At 43.2% G+C, this 15,208-nt stretch overlaps 1 protein-coding gene across 1 annotated transcript in view; it reads right to left on the bottom strand.

Moving 5' to 3' along the window:
• The window catches only part of FKBP9 (FKBP prolyl isomerase 9), a 51,444-nt gene that overhangs the window by 29,983 nt on the left and 6,253 nt on the right, over positions 1-15,208 (bottom strand). The window contains exons 2-4 of the mRNA XM_055293479.2: positions 4,118-4,263; positions 3,514-3,703; positions 2,377-2,522 (exon numbers count right to left, since the gene is read on the bottom strand). Of these exons, the coding sequence (XP_055149454.1) occupies positions 2,377-2,522; positions 3,514-3,703; positions 4,118-4,263 (482 nt within the window). The remainder of the gene's footprint in view (positions 1-2,376; positions 2,523-3,513; positions 3,704-4,117; positions 4,264-15,208) is intronic.

The raw sequence follows: 15,208 nt of genomic DNA on the forward strand, positions 1-15,208 counted from the left end.
AAAAATAACTACTCTAAATAAACTATTCTTTATTTAAAGTAAATAAATAATATTTCTCATATTAGGCTCACATCTGGTTTTGTTATGTGGCTGATGACAAAAGGATCTGGGAGCCAATGTGAATGAACTTCTTGGGGCCAAGGATAAGACCATTTGAACATCAATAAGAAAACAGTAACTGCCAGGCACAGTGGCTCCCACCCGTAATCCCAGCGCTTTGGGAGGCTGAGGTGGGAGGATCGCTTGAGTCCAGGATTTCAAGGTGAGCCTGGGTAATGTAGCAAGACACTATCTCTAAAAAAAATTTTTTTAACTAGCCAAGCATGGTGGCACACGCCTGTAGTCCTAACTATTCGGGAGGCTGAGGCAGGAAGATCACCCAGGAGTTTGAGGTTACAGTGAGCTATGATGGCGTCACTCCAGTCTGGGTGACAGAGTGAGACCCCGTCTCTAAAAACAATAATAACAATATCTTACATCTCAGTGGGGGGGAGAATTAAGACATATTTATGGCACTGCTTTAAACTTTATTTTTCTTTTAGTAGGGAATCCCACCCCTAATACTCTTTTTAAGAAACCATCTGCAGATCCCCAGCATGTAAAATATATAAAAGTGGGCCAGGCACAGTGGTTCACACCTGTAATCCCAGCACTTTGGGAGGCCGAGGTGGATGGATGGCTTGACCTCAGCAGTTTGAGACCAGTCTGGCCAACATGGCAAAACGCTGTCTCTACTAAAAATACAAAAATTTGCCAGGCATGGTGGCATACGCCTGTAGTCCAAGCTACCCAGGAGGCTCAGGCAGGACAATCTCTTGAACCCAGGAGGTAGAGGTTGCAGTGAGCTGAGATCGCACCACTGCACTCCAGCGTGGGCAAAAGAGTGAGACTCTGTCTCAAAAAAAAAAAAAAAAAAAGTGTATATATATATATATATATATATATATATATATATATGTATGTGTATATATATATATATATGTATATGTATATATGTATATATAAATTGTATATATATAAAGTGTATATATATATAAAAGTATATATACATATGAGTATATATATATGGAGGTAGAGAGGAGAGAAGGCTGAGCCCCATCACCTCAGGCTCCCTTCTCCTACTGCTCCGCTCCACAGAGCCAGGAAACAACATCGAAAACATATTGGCTATTGTAAGTTGGCTATCACTATCAGTAAACTTCTTAAGAAGCATCATGTTCTCATTTATATCCTTAACTATAAAGTCATGTGCTGCATAATGAAGTTTTGGTCAACAACAGACCACATATATGAGAGTGGTCCCATGAGATTATCGTATCATGTCTTTACTGTACCTTTTCTATGTTTAGATACACAAATTCTTACCATTGTGTTACAGTAGCTCACAGGATTCAGTACACATGCTGTGCAGGTTTGCAGCCTAGAGGAAACAGGTTACACCACACAGCCTAAGTGTGCAGCAGGCTGTAGCACCTAGGATTGTGTAAGTGCACTCTATGGCATTTGCACAACAATGCAATTGCCTAATGATGCCTTTCTCAGAACATATCCCCACTATTAATCAGCACATCACTGTATCCATCTGCTGTTTAAATGCCTACAGGTCTCTATGTTGTGCCAGCATGTCAATATGACTAAACGCACCTGAAATTCAAACATGAGCACCTGAGAATTCCATTTATCCGTCAATATTATGTGTTTTCCGTCACAGTAAAACTACAAACAGGACGCTAATTCTAATTAATGTGTTTTCTAACATTACACTTTGCTTTTGTCCATATGGAGTTAATGTCATAGGAAAACCCATTGTAGAGGTGCAAATGGGGAAATTTGGCAATTCTGACATTGTATGGCTAAATTGCTACCTGGATATCTGCAACTTTTATAGTGTCTAGTTCAAGTCTCATTTCACAACTGTTAAAGCCAGACAGGTTGGTGGCCAAGGCCACGGCAAGTACGGCAGGGGCAGAGGGGGTTACTTATGAATGCCAATGGCCATAAGTAAGTGGAAATTTCTGCAACTCAATCATCAGACAGCAGACAATCCAGACTAGCACTGTCAAATAGAACTTTCTGAGTGATGGAAATGATCTGGGTCTGTATCTGCACTGTCCACTATGGTGGCCCTCAGCAACGTGAGGCTATTGGGTACCTAAAATGTAGCAGTGTGACCAAGGAACTGAATTTTAAATTTTAGCTAATTTTAACTTGTTTCCATTTGAATATAAATAGCCACATGTAGCTAGTGGTTACCATATTGGACAGTGTAGGTCTAGACCGAAAGGTCTAATGGGTTTCATGTGGTGACAATTGAATTAACCACTGCAATAAAAATAAGGGTAGGAGACAGTGGCTCCAAGAAGGAGAAGGACTTACCATCTCCATCCTCTCCATAGGCCAGAAAAGGAGGAATGGTGATGATGCGCTTCTCACCCACACACATTCCCAGCAGCCCTTTATCCATTCCAGGAATCAGCCAGCCAATTCCCACATACGTGTCATATGTTTTCATGCGATTGTGACTGAAAGGTAATGAGAAAGGGAAAAAGTTCCACACCATGAGGCTATTTCCAACTCATTTCTCAGTACGGTTTTTGTTACCCAAATATCAGCTAAACGATGATCCCATACCCCTCCCTAGAGATAGACATTTATGGATCTTTGCCCCCAAACACAGGGCAGATGTCCTCAAGTTTAGAAAGAAATAAAAAGCATGCATTTATACTAGTGATAGACAAAAACAGGCTAGCTATTCCACTAATCAAACACGCTCTAGTGAGAAGAAATTGCAAAGGGTTCCCTGATCTCCCGTGTAGCCCCATGCCTCTCCATAGCTTCATATACATTCATCTTTTCCCTCTTACTTCCATGGGAAAACTATAAAAATGAACCAAAACGTGCATAAGCCTCCTTAGAAATAGAGACTTACACGGCCGGGTGTGGTGGCTCACGCCTGTAATCCCAGCACTTTGGGAGGCCAAGGCAGGCAGATCATGAGGTCAGGAGATTGAGAACACCCTGGCTAATACACTGAAACCCCGTCTCTACTAAAAATACAAAAAATTAGCTTGGCGTGGTGGCATGCGCTTGTAGTCCCAGCTACTTGGGAGGCTGAGGCAGGAGAATCGCTTGAACCCAGGAGGCAGAGTTTGCAGTGAGCCAAGATCGTGCCACTACACTCCAGCCTGGGTGACAGGGCAAGAGTCCATCTCAAAAAAAAAAAAGAAAAAAAAGAAAACATAGAGCCTTTCACTTAATGATGAGATCTCAAAATACTGTTAAGTTAGATAAACATTGCTCTTCAATGTTTCTAAGATGTATTAAAATTTTGACTCTGGCACCAGAGAAGATGCAACACTGACCAAAAGTCTTAAGCAGATGAGTTCCGTACTGGTTACAGTTGAGAAGAGTTCTTATTCTGGTTTCCCCATTGGCATAAAAAGCAAGTAAGACAGAAGGAAAGAACTATGCACGGGACATTTCACTGATACTGCCATTAACGACAGGACTTACCTCGAATCAAACAGAGTTCCGTCCAGGAACGTCCCGTTGTAGTGGTACCTCACAAAATCAGACACCTGGATGGTCCGAGGGCAACTCGGGGGCTTGAAATAGGTGTGAATCTGAACCTGGTCTTCAGAATTCCAAATATCCATCAGAAGTACATCAAAATGAAGCATTGAATTGGGGGGGATCACACCAGCTAGAAATTAAAGATTTCACACTGAGTTCACAGTTGCTGCCTTTCGGGCCAGATAAATAAACACCTAGGATGCTCCCAAGGTGAATATGGGCCAAAAGGGTTCAAGGAGTCACTGCTATACAATCCCAAAATGACCCATTCTTCCTCCCTCTTTCCTCCAAATGAAATTGAAAGAGAAAAAACAGTTTTCTTCTCATTGAGGGTATCATTCAATACATCTGTGTTAATGACACTTTCTTTCACATCTAGAAGAAATAAACCTAAGATGGAAATTTCAGCTGTGTATGAGTTCACTGCTTTTCATTTTCTCCCAATCTAAAGCTTCCAAGATTCTCCAGTCTGTTTGACTTAACATCCTAAAAATGTTCTCATTGTTTCTGCTGATGTGTTTATAAACGAGGAAGAAAAGCTTACAAACTCCTTCACTTCCGTAGGCAAGCTTTGGGGGAATCTTCACGAAACGTCTCTCGTTTACGCACATCCCAACAAGAGCCTGGTCCATCCCTGTGATCAGCTGTCCTTTTCCCACAAACACGTTGAAAGTGGAGTCTCTGTCATAGCTGAAGACCCAAAGGGTAGGGAAAGAGAAAGAAAAGTATAAATAGTCCCTTCCTCAGTAAAAACCAACCTGTAAAAATGTGCCCACAGATGCAATGTGGCCACAGCAAAGCAAAAAGCCTGCCAAGGAGTTACTGATACAGGAACATCTCCACTGGACAGTACTTGTAGTGTTGGAAATTTTAGACTACCTTGAATATTGCCAGCAAATCTAGTTCAATAAGAATCAGCATAACTCTCTCTAGAAAAAAAAAAAATGTGTTAAGCTGATTTTGCAAAATAGTTACCTATTCTTTCACACACACAAAAAAGAAAGAGTTGGCTGTGGTCATGCCAGGGCTTTGGAAGGCCACGGCAAGAGGAGTTAAGTTGAAGTTAGGAGTTCGAGACCAGCCGGGGCAACAAAGTGAGGACCCCCTCTCTACAAAATAAATAAATACATATAATTAGCCAGGTGTGGTGGTGCATGCCTATAGTCCCAGCTACCTTGGAAGCTGAGGTGGGAGGATCGCTTGAGCCCAAGAGTTTGAGGCTGCAGTGAGCTATGATTGCACCACTACACTCCAGCCTGGGCAACAGAGTCTCAAAAAATTAAAATAAAATAAGAAAAGAAAAGAAATGAAATAAAATAAAATGAAATAAAATAAAATAAAATAGACTTTACAGCCGGGTGCAGTGGCTCACGCCTGTAATCCCAGCACTTTGGGAGGCCGAGGAGAATGGATCACCTGAGGTCAGCAGTTTGAAACCAGCCTGGCCAACACGGTGAAACCCCGTCTCTACTAAAAATACAAAAAATTAGCCAGGCGTGGTGGCACACACCTGTAGTCCCAGCAACTCGGGAAGCTGAGGCAGGAGAATTGCTTGAACCCGGGAGGTGGAGATTGCAGTGAGCTGAGATCATGCCACTGCACTCCAGCCTAGGCAACAGAGCCAGACTCTGTCTCAAAAAAAAAAAAAAAAAAAAAAAAACTTTACTTCATTTTCTATGTGATTGGTACCTAAAAGCAACATCATAGGTACTAATGGCCAAAGTTAATACACACACACAGACACATACACACACACTTGATTTTTTTTTAAAAAGTCATCCAGCTAAGTCAAACACAGAGGCAGCACAGTAAGAGCATAAAACATACTTAAACTCTTTTTTTTTTTTTTTTTTTGAGATGGAGTCCCGCTCTGTCGCCCAGGCTGGAGTGCAGTGGTGCAATCTCGGCTCACTGCCAGCTCTGCCTCCCGGGTTCATGCCATTCTCCTGCCTCAGCCTCCCGAAGAGCTGGGATTACAGGCGCCCGCCACCACGCCCGGCTAATTTTTTGTATTTTTAGTAGAGACGGGGTTTCACCATGTTAGCCAGGATGATCTCGATCTCCTGACCTTGTGATCCACCCGCCTCAGCCTCCCAAAGTGCTGGGATTACAGGCGTGAACCACCGCGCCCGGCCTAAACTCTTTTAACCTCAGTTTCCTCCACTGCAAAATGCAAATAATAATAACAGACTTCCCAGGATCTGTATAACAACGTGAAAAATGCTCTGAAAACCTAAGTGTTATGGCAATATTGCTATAATTATCACAGGTAATAGAAAGTGTGATGTAGTCTTATGATCACTAATATACGTGTTTTAAAGGCTGATACGCAATGGCCTTAGATCAAAAGATAAATAAGGAAATCATGGCTGTGACTCACACCTTTATCTTCTTCAATGTCAAATTTAGCAATCAACAGGGGTTTGCCTATTAGGGGACTGTGCCAGGTGCTTTGGGGGATATAAAGTACAAGGCATGGACTTTGCCTACAAGTACCTTATAAACTGATGATAGAGACCCACGGGGTTTCAGAAGTCATAAAATAAAATGCTCTATGGCATTTTATAATAACAGATTTTTACTCACTGACATGGAGGGATATATACAATAAGAGTAAAGGGAAGGTTACAATGCTAGGCGTTGTGGCTCATGCCTGTAATCCCAGCACTTTGGGAGGCCAAGGAGGGTGGATCACTTGAGGTCAGGAGTTCGAGACCAACCTGGCCAACATGGTGACACCTCATCTCTACTAAAAATACAAAATTAGCCGGGCATGGTGGTGTGCACCTGTAGTCCCAGCTACTTGGGAGCCTGAGGCACAAGCATTGCTTGAACCTGGGAGGTGAAGGTTGCAGTGAGCTGAGATGGTGCCACTGCACTGTCATCCAGCCTGGGTGATAGAGTGAAACTTTGTCTCAAAAAGGGTGGGGGGGGACAGGTTAACACAGTATAAAATCACCCTATTTTCAACTTACATATCTATAGATGCATATGAAAAAATCCACAAGGCAATACATGAAATATTATCTATCATCTACAGGTAGAGGACTTCAGGTGACTGAATTTGTTTTCTCTTTAATTATCTTACTTTTCAAAATGATCATATAATTACTTATGTAATAAAATGTTAAGAGCTGCTGGGTTTACTTCATGAGAATGTGTCACCCTTCATCTTGCAAAATACTTTCACTTTTTCCTCTTTTTCCCTAATGAACAGTTTGGGCAAGCAACAGAGTCCACCTCACCACTCCCCTCAGGGCAGCTTCCTGAGACCTGGCCCTCTTCTCTTTCTCCTCCTAGTTTTACAGCCTATTTTAATAAGTTTCCTTTCTTCAAGGTCAGTGGACAGAAAGCAAGATTTCACGTACAGGCCAACAAGTCAGAGGACAAAAGCACATGGCCAGTTTTGTGGCCAAGTCAGCTTTACACCTCCACCCTCTACCTCCGGGGCCCCAATCCCCACCCCCTGGAATGCCCGCTCTTGAATTACACTTGGCTGGGGACTCACCCTGCCACTAAGCCATCATCAAATTGGCAGATTTATTATAATAATGGGCCAGAAAGCAAGACTTCAAAGACTCCCAAGCACAGAACACACACACAAGCAGCAACAATGCACCGGCAAGAAACTACTTTAAAAATATTTTTTTCATTCGCAGAATCCGAATATACTTCCCAAATTTAACAAAACTTTTTAATACTAACCACCATTTACAAAGTATCTATTATTTGTTGGGCACAGTAGCAAACTAAGCTCTTCAATATATACTACACCATTTAATCCTCATACAATACGTTAAGGTGGGTGCTATGATACTCAGGCTCTTTGGAGGTTACAAAATTTCCCAAGCTTATGAAATTAAACATGAGGAGGGAAAAAAGCAAGAATCTAGGACCATCTGAATCTCACACTCCAGGGTCAGGGCCTCCCTAGAGGTGTACAGAAACAGTTGTTGCCCAGCTTGGGCAACATTGTGAAATCCCATCTCTACTGAAAATACAAAAAATTAGCTGAGCATGGTGGTATGCGCATGTGGTCCCAGCTACTTGGGAGACTGAGGTGGGAGAATCGCTTGAACCTGGGAGGCAGAGGCTGCAGTGAGCCAAGATCATACCCTGGCACTCCATCCTGGGTGACAGAGTGAGATCCTGGAAAGAAAGAAAGGAAAGAAAGAAAGGAAGAAAGGAAGAAAGAAACAGTTGTTGCCTCACAGTGTTAACTTCTTCATTTGATGTTGCCTAAGCACTGTGAACAATTAAGCACCAAAGTGCTAAAAACCAAAAAACCTTTCTGAAAGAAAATGTATAATTTATACATTAATAATGTATACATTTATATAAGAGGCTAACAATGCAAGACCAGTCTTATCTACTTCTTAAAATTCTGACCATCTGGAAAAATAAAGTTGTTCTGAACAAATTTATTCTGATCAGCACAACTGGCACAAACTCATGGGCAGCATCAAGCCCAGAACTGGTCATGAAAATTACTTCTGCACACTCTGGAGTAAGCATTTATACAACCTGTCCTGGGATCTGGCTTATTTACACCTTTTACAGGCATCTCATTCAGGGGCCTGCAGGAAACAGATGACACACCCAAATGAAGCTGTTCCAGGAAAGTTTAATAATGGGGTTGTGCACAGCTGAGATCATAATCAATAGTGAAAAACTGAAAGGCTTTCCCCTGTGATTGGGAACAAGGAAAAGATGCTTGCTTTCAACACTTCTATTCAGCATGGTCCTGGAACTCCTAGCTAGAGCAATTAAGCAAGAAAAAGAAATACATGGCACAGAAATTGGAAAGGAAGAACTAAAAATATCTCTTTTAACAGACGAAATAACTTTATATATAGAAAACCCTATAAGAGTCCATAAAAAAAGCTGTTAAAACTAATAAACATTGGACTTGATGGTTCTGTGGGGAAAGAAAAAACAACTAATAAACAAATTTGGCAAAGTTGCAGGATACAAAATCAACACTCCAAAATCAGTTGCATTTCTATACACTAATAATGAACAATCTTAAAAAAGGAAATAAACAAAATAATTCTATTTACAATAGCATCAAGAAGAATGAAATACTTAGGATTAACCTAACCAAGGAGGCAAAAGACTACAATGGAAACTAGAAAAACATTCTGAAAGAAATTAAAGAGGGCCAGGCGCAGTGGCTCATGCCTGCACTTTGGGAGGCCAAGGCGGGCGGATCACCTGAGGTCAGGAGTTTGAGACCAGCCTGGCCAACATGGCGAAATCTGTCTCTACTAAAAATACAAAAATTAGCCAGGCATGGTGGCATATGCCTGTAATCCCAGCTACTCGGGAGGCTGAGACAGGAGAATCGCTTGAACCTGGGAGGTGGAGATTGTGGTGAGCCGAGATTGCACCACTTCACTCCAGTCTGGGCGACAGAGTGAGACTCTGTCTCTAAAAAAAGAAGGAAAGAAAGAAATTAAAGAGGACACAAATAAATGGAAAGACATTTTCTTGTTCATGGACAGGAAGACTTAATATGGCTAAGATGTCCACACTAACCAAAGCAATCTATTGATTCAATGCAATTCCTACCAAAATCCTGATGGCATTTTTTGCAGAAATAGAAAAAAAAAACTAAACTAAACTAAACTAAAATTCATATGGAATTTTTTTTTTTTTTTTTTTTTTGAGATAGAATCTCACTCTGTCGCCCAGGCTAGAGTGCAGTGGTGCAATCTCGGCTCACTGCAACTTCCACCTCCCGGGTTCAAGCAATTCTGCCTCCGCCTCCTGAGTAGCTGGGATTACAGGGGCCTGCCACCATGCCCGGCTAATTTTTGTATTTTTAGTAGAGACAGGGTTTCACCATGTTGGCCAGGCTGGTCTTGAACTCCTAACCTCAGGTGATCAGACTGCCTCGGCCTCCCAAAGTGCTGGGATTACAGGTGTGAGCCATGGTGCCTGGCCTTGGAATCTTGAAGGACTCTAAAGAGCCAAAACAATCCTGAGAAAGAAGAACAAAGCTGGAGGCCTCACACTTCCTGATTTTGAAACATATTATGAAGCTATCGTAATCAAGGCAGCATGGTACTGGCCCAAATACAGACATATAGACCAATAGATCAAAATAGCCCAGAAATAAACTTTTGCCTATATGGTCAAATGATCTTTGACAAGGGCTAAGGCTACACAGTGGGTAACGGACGGTCTCTTCAATAAATGGTGCTGGGAAAATTGGATCTCCACATGCAAAAGAATGAAGTTGGAGATTTTTACTTTATACCATAGAGAACAATCAATTAAAAATGGATTAAATGCATAAATATAAGATCCAAAACTATAAAACTAGGAAAAAAACACAAGGGAAAAGCATTATGACATTGGATTGGATATGACACCAAAAGCACAGGTAACAAAAACAAAAACAGACAAAGGGGACTTTGTCAAACTTTAAAACTCTCAGCAGCAAAGAAAACAATCAACAGAGTAAAAAGGCAACCTAAAAAATGGGAGAAAATGTTTGCAAACCTCATATATGATAAGGGATTAATATCTAGAATATATAAAGAACTCCTAAAACTCAACAACCACAAAATAATCCAATTTTAAAATAAGCAAAGGGATTGAATGAATATTCCTCCAAAGAAGATATACAAATGGCCAACAAGCGTATGAAAAGATGCTCCACATTACTAAACAGCAGAGAAATGCAAATCAAAAACCACAATGCAGGCCAGGCATGGTGGCTCACGCCTGTAATCCCAGCACTTTGGGAGACTGAGGTGGGTGGATCACCTGAGGTCAGGAGTTCAAGACCAGCCTGGCCAACATGGCAAAACCCCGTCTCTACTAAAAATACAAAAATTAGCCAGGCATGGTGGCATATGCCTGTAGTCCCAGTTACTCGGGGGGCTGAGGCAGGAGAATCACTTGAACCTAGGAGGCAGAGGTTGCAATGAGCTAAGATCACGCCATTGCACTCCTGCCTGGGCGACAAAAGTGAAACTCTGTCTCAAAAAAAGAAAAAGAAAGAAAAAGAAAACCACAATGCAATATTACCTCACACACACTTGTTAGAATAGCCACTATCAAAAAACTGGAAAATAAAAAGTGATGGAGAGGATATGGAGAAATCGGAATCTTTGTGCACTTTGATGGGAATGCAAAATGTTGTACTTGCTCTAGAAAATGGTCTGTAGGCTCCTCAAACAATTACAAATAGAAGTACTGTATGATCTAGCAATCCTATCTCTTGGTGTATACCCAAAGGAACTGAAAACAGAATCAGGCCGGACACAGTGGCTCATGCCTGTAATCCAAGGTTGAAGCTTGAGCCCAAGAGTTCAAGACCAGCCTAGGCTACCTGGTGAAACACCATCTTTACAAAAACACAAAAATTAGCCATGTGTGGTGGTGCATAGGTACTGTAGTCCCAGGTACTCGGGAGGTTGAAGTGACAGGATCGCTTGGGCTCAGGAGGTCAAGGCTGCAGTAAGCTGTGATCATGCCACTGCACTCGACCCTGGGCAACAGAACAAAAGACTCTGTCTAAGCCGGGCGCGGTGGCCCACGCCTGTAATCCCAACACTTTGGGAGGCTGAGGCGGGCGGATCACCTGAGGTCAGGAGTTAGAAACCAGCCTGACCAACATGGAGAAACCCTGTCTCTACTAAAAATACAAAAATCAGCTGGGCGTGGTGATGGGTGCCTGTAATCCCAGCTACTCAGGAGGCTGAGGCAGGAGAATCACTTGAACCTGGGAGGCGGAGGCTGTGATGAGCTGAGATTGCACTCCAGCCCAGGCAATAAGAGCAAAACTCTATCTCAAAAAACAAAACAAAACAAAAAAACCACTCTGTCTAAACTAAAACAAAAACAAGACAACAACAACTCAGATATTTGCACACACATGTTCAACTCAGCAAGATTTACAATAGCCAAAAGCTAGAAGCAATCTAAATGCCCATAGACAAATAAATTGATAAAAAATAGGTGGCATATACACACAATGAAATATTATTCAGCCTTAAAAAGGAAGGAAATCCTATCACATGCTACAATATGGATGAACCTTCAGGACATTACGTAAAGTGAAACAAGCCAGTCACAGAAAGACAAATACTGCATGATTCCATGAATTATATGAGGTATCTAAAGTAGTCAAAATCATAGAAACAGAAAGTGGAATGTTGTTATCAGGGGACAAGGAAGAGGGAAAAATGCAGAGAAGTTGTTCAATGGGCATAAAGTCTCAATTTTGCAAGATGGAAAAATTCTAGAGATATATTGCACAACAGTGTGAATATAGCTAACACTATTATACAGTTCAAAATGGTTACGATGGTAAACTTTATGGTTTTTTTAAAGTAATAACAAAGTGGGTGTGTGCAAAGGTGTGTACAGAACACAGCAAAACGCAAGGGATAGTACCTCTGTGGCTGGGTAGGGAATGCTGCTATCACACCTGAGCTTGAATGACAGAGACAGAGAGGGCAGCTAGGGGCTACCTGACAGGAACTGGGCCCTTTAGTTTAGGGCCACAATCCATGGTGACCCTACAGACAGGAAGCCAGAGGAATAAATACCTTCACCTCACTCTCTTCCCTCCCTTTGAATATCTGATGCCTGATAGGGTTTGGATCTGTGTCTATGCCAAATCTCATGTTGAAATGTAATCCCCAGTGTTGGAGGTGGGGCCTGGTGGCAGGGCTTAGCGCCATCCCCTTGGTGATGAATGAGTTCACAGATCTGCTTGTTTAAAAGTGTGCGGCACCTCCCAACCTCTCTCTCTTGCTCCTGCTCTTGCCATGTGAGATGTCTGCTCCCCTTTTCCCTTCCACCATCACTCTAAATCTCCTGAGGTCCTCACCAGAAGCTGACGACAGCATGCTATGCTTCCTGTACAGCCTGCAGAACTGTAGGCCAATTAAACCTCTTTTCTTATAAATTACCCAGCCTTGAGTATTTCTTTCCAGTGATGCAGGAATGGCCTATCACAATGTCTCATTGGCTGAACCCAACCAAAGCCAGAAGACAAAGGGTCATTAATGCAACCCATACTATGCACATGTAGTCCATATGTGTCAGCCTCCCAGAGCAAAAAGCAAATGGAACAGGTGAAGGGTGGACCTAGAAAGGCAAATGGAAACCACCTAGCACATCCAACACCCTCCTTTCCTCTCCACCAGCTTATTTTTGTCCCCTTCCATCACTGCCCCAGGGGGGTGATGGGAAAGTTGTCTGTAGCACCCTCTGATGATGCTCTTTACAATTATTAACCCAAGGACCACTAAGACAAGAGACATCATAGTCAACACACTAAACTGCCTACACAAAAGCTCACATTATATTGGCAACACATTACTTGAGATAAATAACTATCCTCATGTCTATATTCTTTTTTTTTTTTTTTTTTTGAGATGGCGTCTCACTGTCACCCAGGCTGGAGTGCAGTGGCACGATCTTGGCTCACTACAACCTCTGCCTCTCATGTTCAAGCAATTCTCCTGCCTCAGCCTCCCTAGAAGCTGGGATTACAGGCACACGCTACCATGCCCAGCTAATTTTTGTATTTTTAGTAAAGATTCGGTTTCACCATGTTGGCCAGGCTGGTCTTGAACTCCTGACCTCAGGTGATCCACCTGCGTTGGCCTCCCAAAGTGCTGGGATTAGAAGCATGAGCCACCACGCCCAGCCCCCCATGGCTATATATATGTATATATATATATATATATATTTTTTTTTTTTTTTTTTGAGATGGAATCTCGCTCTGTCGCCCAGGCTGGAGTGCAGTGGCGCAATCTCAGTTCACTGCAACCTCCACCTCCCAGGTTCAAGCAATTCTCCTGTCTCAGCCTCCTGAGTAGCTGGGATTACAGGCGCATGCCACCACGCCTAGCTAATTTTTGCATTTTTAGTAGAGATGGGGTTTCACCATATTGGTCAGGCTGACTTGAACTCCTGACCTCATGATCCACCTGCCTCGGCCTCCCAACGTGCCGGGATCACAGGCATGAGCCACCGTGCCTGGCCCCCATGGCTATATTCTTAAGGCATAATGGGGCTTCTAAATGTATGTTTAAATCTGCAACAAGAACGAACTTTTAAAAGGACAAATGACAGGCTGGGCACGGTGGCTCAATCAGTAATCCCAGCACTTTGGGAGGCTGAGGCGGGTGGATCACTTGAGCTCAGGAGTTAGAGACCAGCCTGGGCAACATGGCAAAACCTTGTCTCTACCAAAAATACAAAAATTAGCCAGGTGTGGTAGCACACACCTGCGATCCTAGCTACTCGGGTGGCTGAGGCATGAGAATTGCTTGAACCCAGGAGGCAGAGGTTGCAGTGAGCACCACTGCACTCCAGCCTGGGAAACAGAGTGAGACCCTGTCTCAAAAAGAAAGAAAAAAAAAAAAGATTGCCATATTTTGAGAACCCCTAACAGAAAGGAAGCAAAGTAAGGAAGAACAAGTCCACTGAGCAAGGGAACTACCCTTTGGGGGCCTCAAAGTTGGTCCTGTCTCACTTGGGCCAACTCAGATGGCTGACTCACAGGGGACCTGCTTTATGTTTGGACTGTGGTCCTGCCACCGCCCTTCACGAATGGGACTGAAACTCACCTCCCCACTGGCCGCCTAGCTTCCAGCTGAGACTCACCCCCTCTGCTGGCTGAGTTTCACCACTGAGACTGGATCTTACTGCAGACTTGAAAGCAGGGAGGCAGAGTCTGGCTTTTCGGCCTCCCACCTCCCTCTCCACACATTCACTCCCAAAGGGGACTCTGGGCTTTCTAGACCCTTTGCCCAAGACTATTTCCCTCAAACAACCATCTCTCCCAGTAGCTAATGAGATATGCCAGGGAGAAAAGAAAAGCAGTTAATGAACCGGCAAACTACCCAGACGGGAAAGTGTGAGAACGCTGCAGAGGAGGAAGGTTAGAGGAGGTGAGGGAAGAGAGAGGGAACAGGCGGGAACAGAGGAGAAATGAGAGAGAACGCCTCCATTCACAGCTCCTCAGAGAATCAGACCCTGAAACATGAGCTGTTGGCTTGGATGGGCTTTGACCCATTAAAACATCATTAAATGAAAAATTTTGCAAAGCAAAGGAAAATCCATTGCTGTTATGGATTTTTGTTTTTAAGCAACTGCACAAATTAAAATGTCAGATCCCTATAGATGATTCCCATTTTTCACAGGGCTTAGCCCAGTAAAATACCATACAGCCAAATTAAATTGTTAATATAAATGTGTAATTGCTCGCAATGACCCACAAATGAAAATTCAAAGCCCTGCTAATAAGTCTTCACCAGGGGTGCTTGGCCAGCTGCCAATGGCCTCAGGAGACCGCAGTGAGAAGTGGCTAGGATCTTCCCCTAGTTAGCAGAAACGCACAGGGCTAACGCACGATAGCAGCCTCCCTTTCAGCACTCCCCTTCTCCATAGAAAGAGCTGCGATGTGGAGTCACACTCTAAACAATTCCTAAGTTAGCATGTCCTGACCTGGCCAGTCGCTCTGACACCACTGCCCGTCAGGCCCCCCTGATTCCATCCTGGCTGCTGCCCAGCCCACTGGCTCCTCCCTGAGGACCAGTCCTGCTGAAAGGGTGAGCCTGGGCCCCCACTTAGGACTATGTGACTTAACACCCAATAGGGTGGA

This window comes from Symphalangus syndactylus, chromosome 9 (genome assembly GCF_028878055.3).
Source record: "Symphalangus syndactylus isolate Jambi chromosome 9, NHGRI_mSymSyn1-v2.1_pri, whole genome shotgun sequence".
NCBI classification, from domain to species: Eukaryota; Metazoa; Chordata; class Mammalia; order Primates; family Hylobatidae; genus Symphalangus; species Symphalangus syndactylus.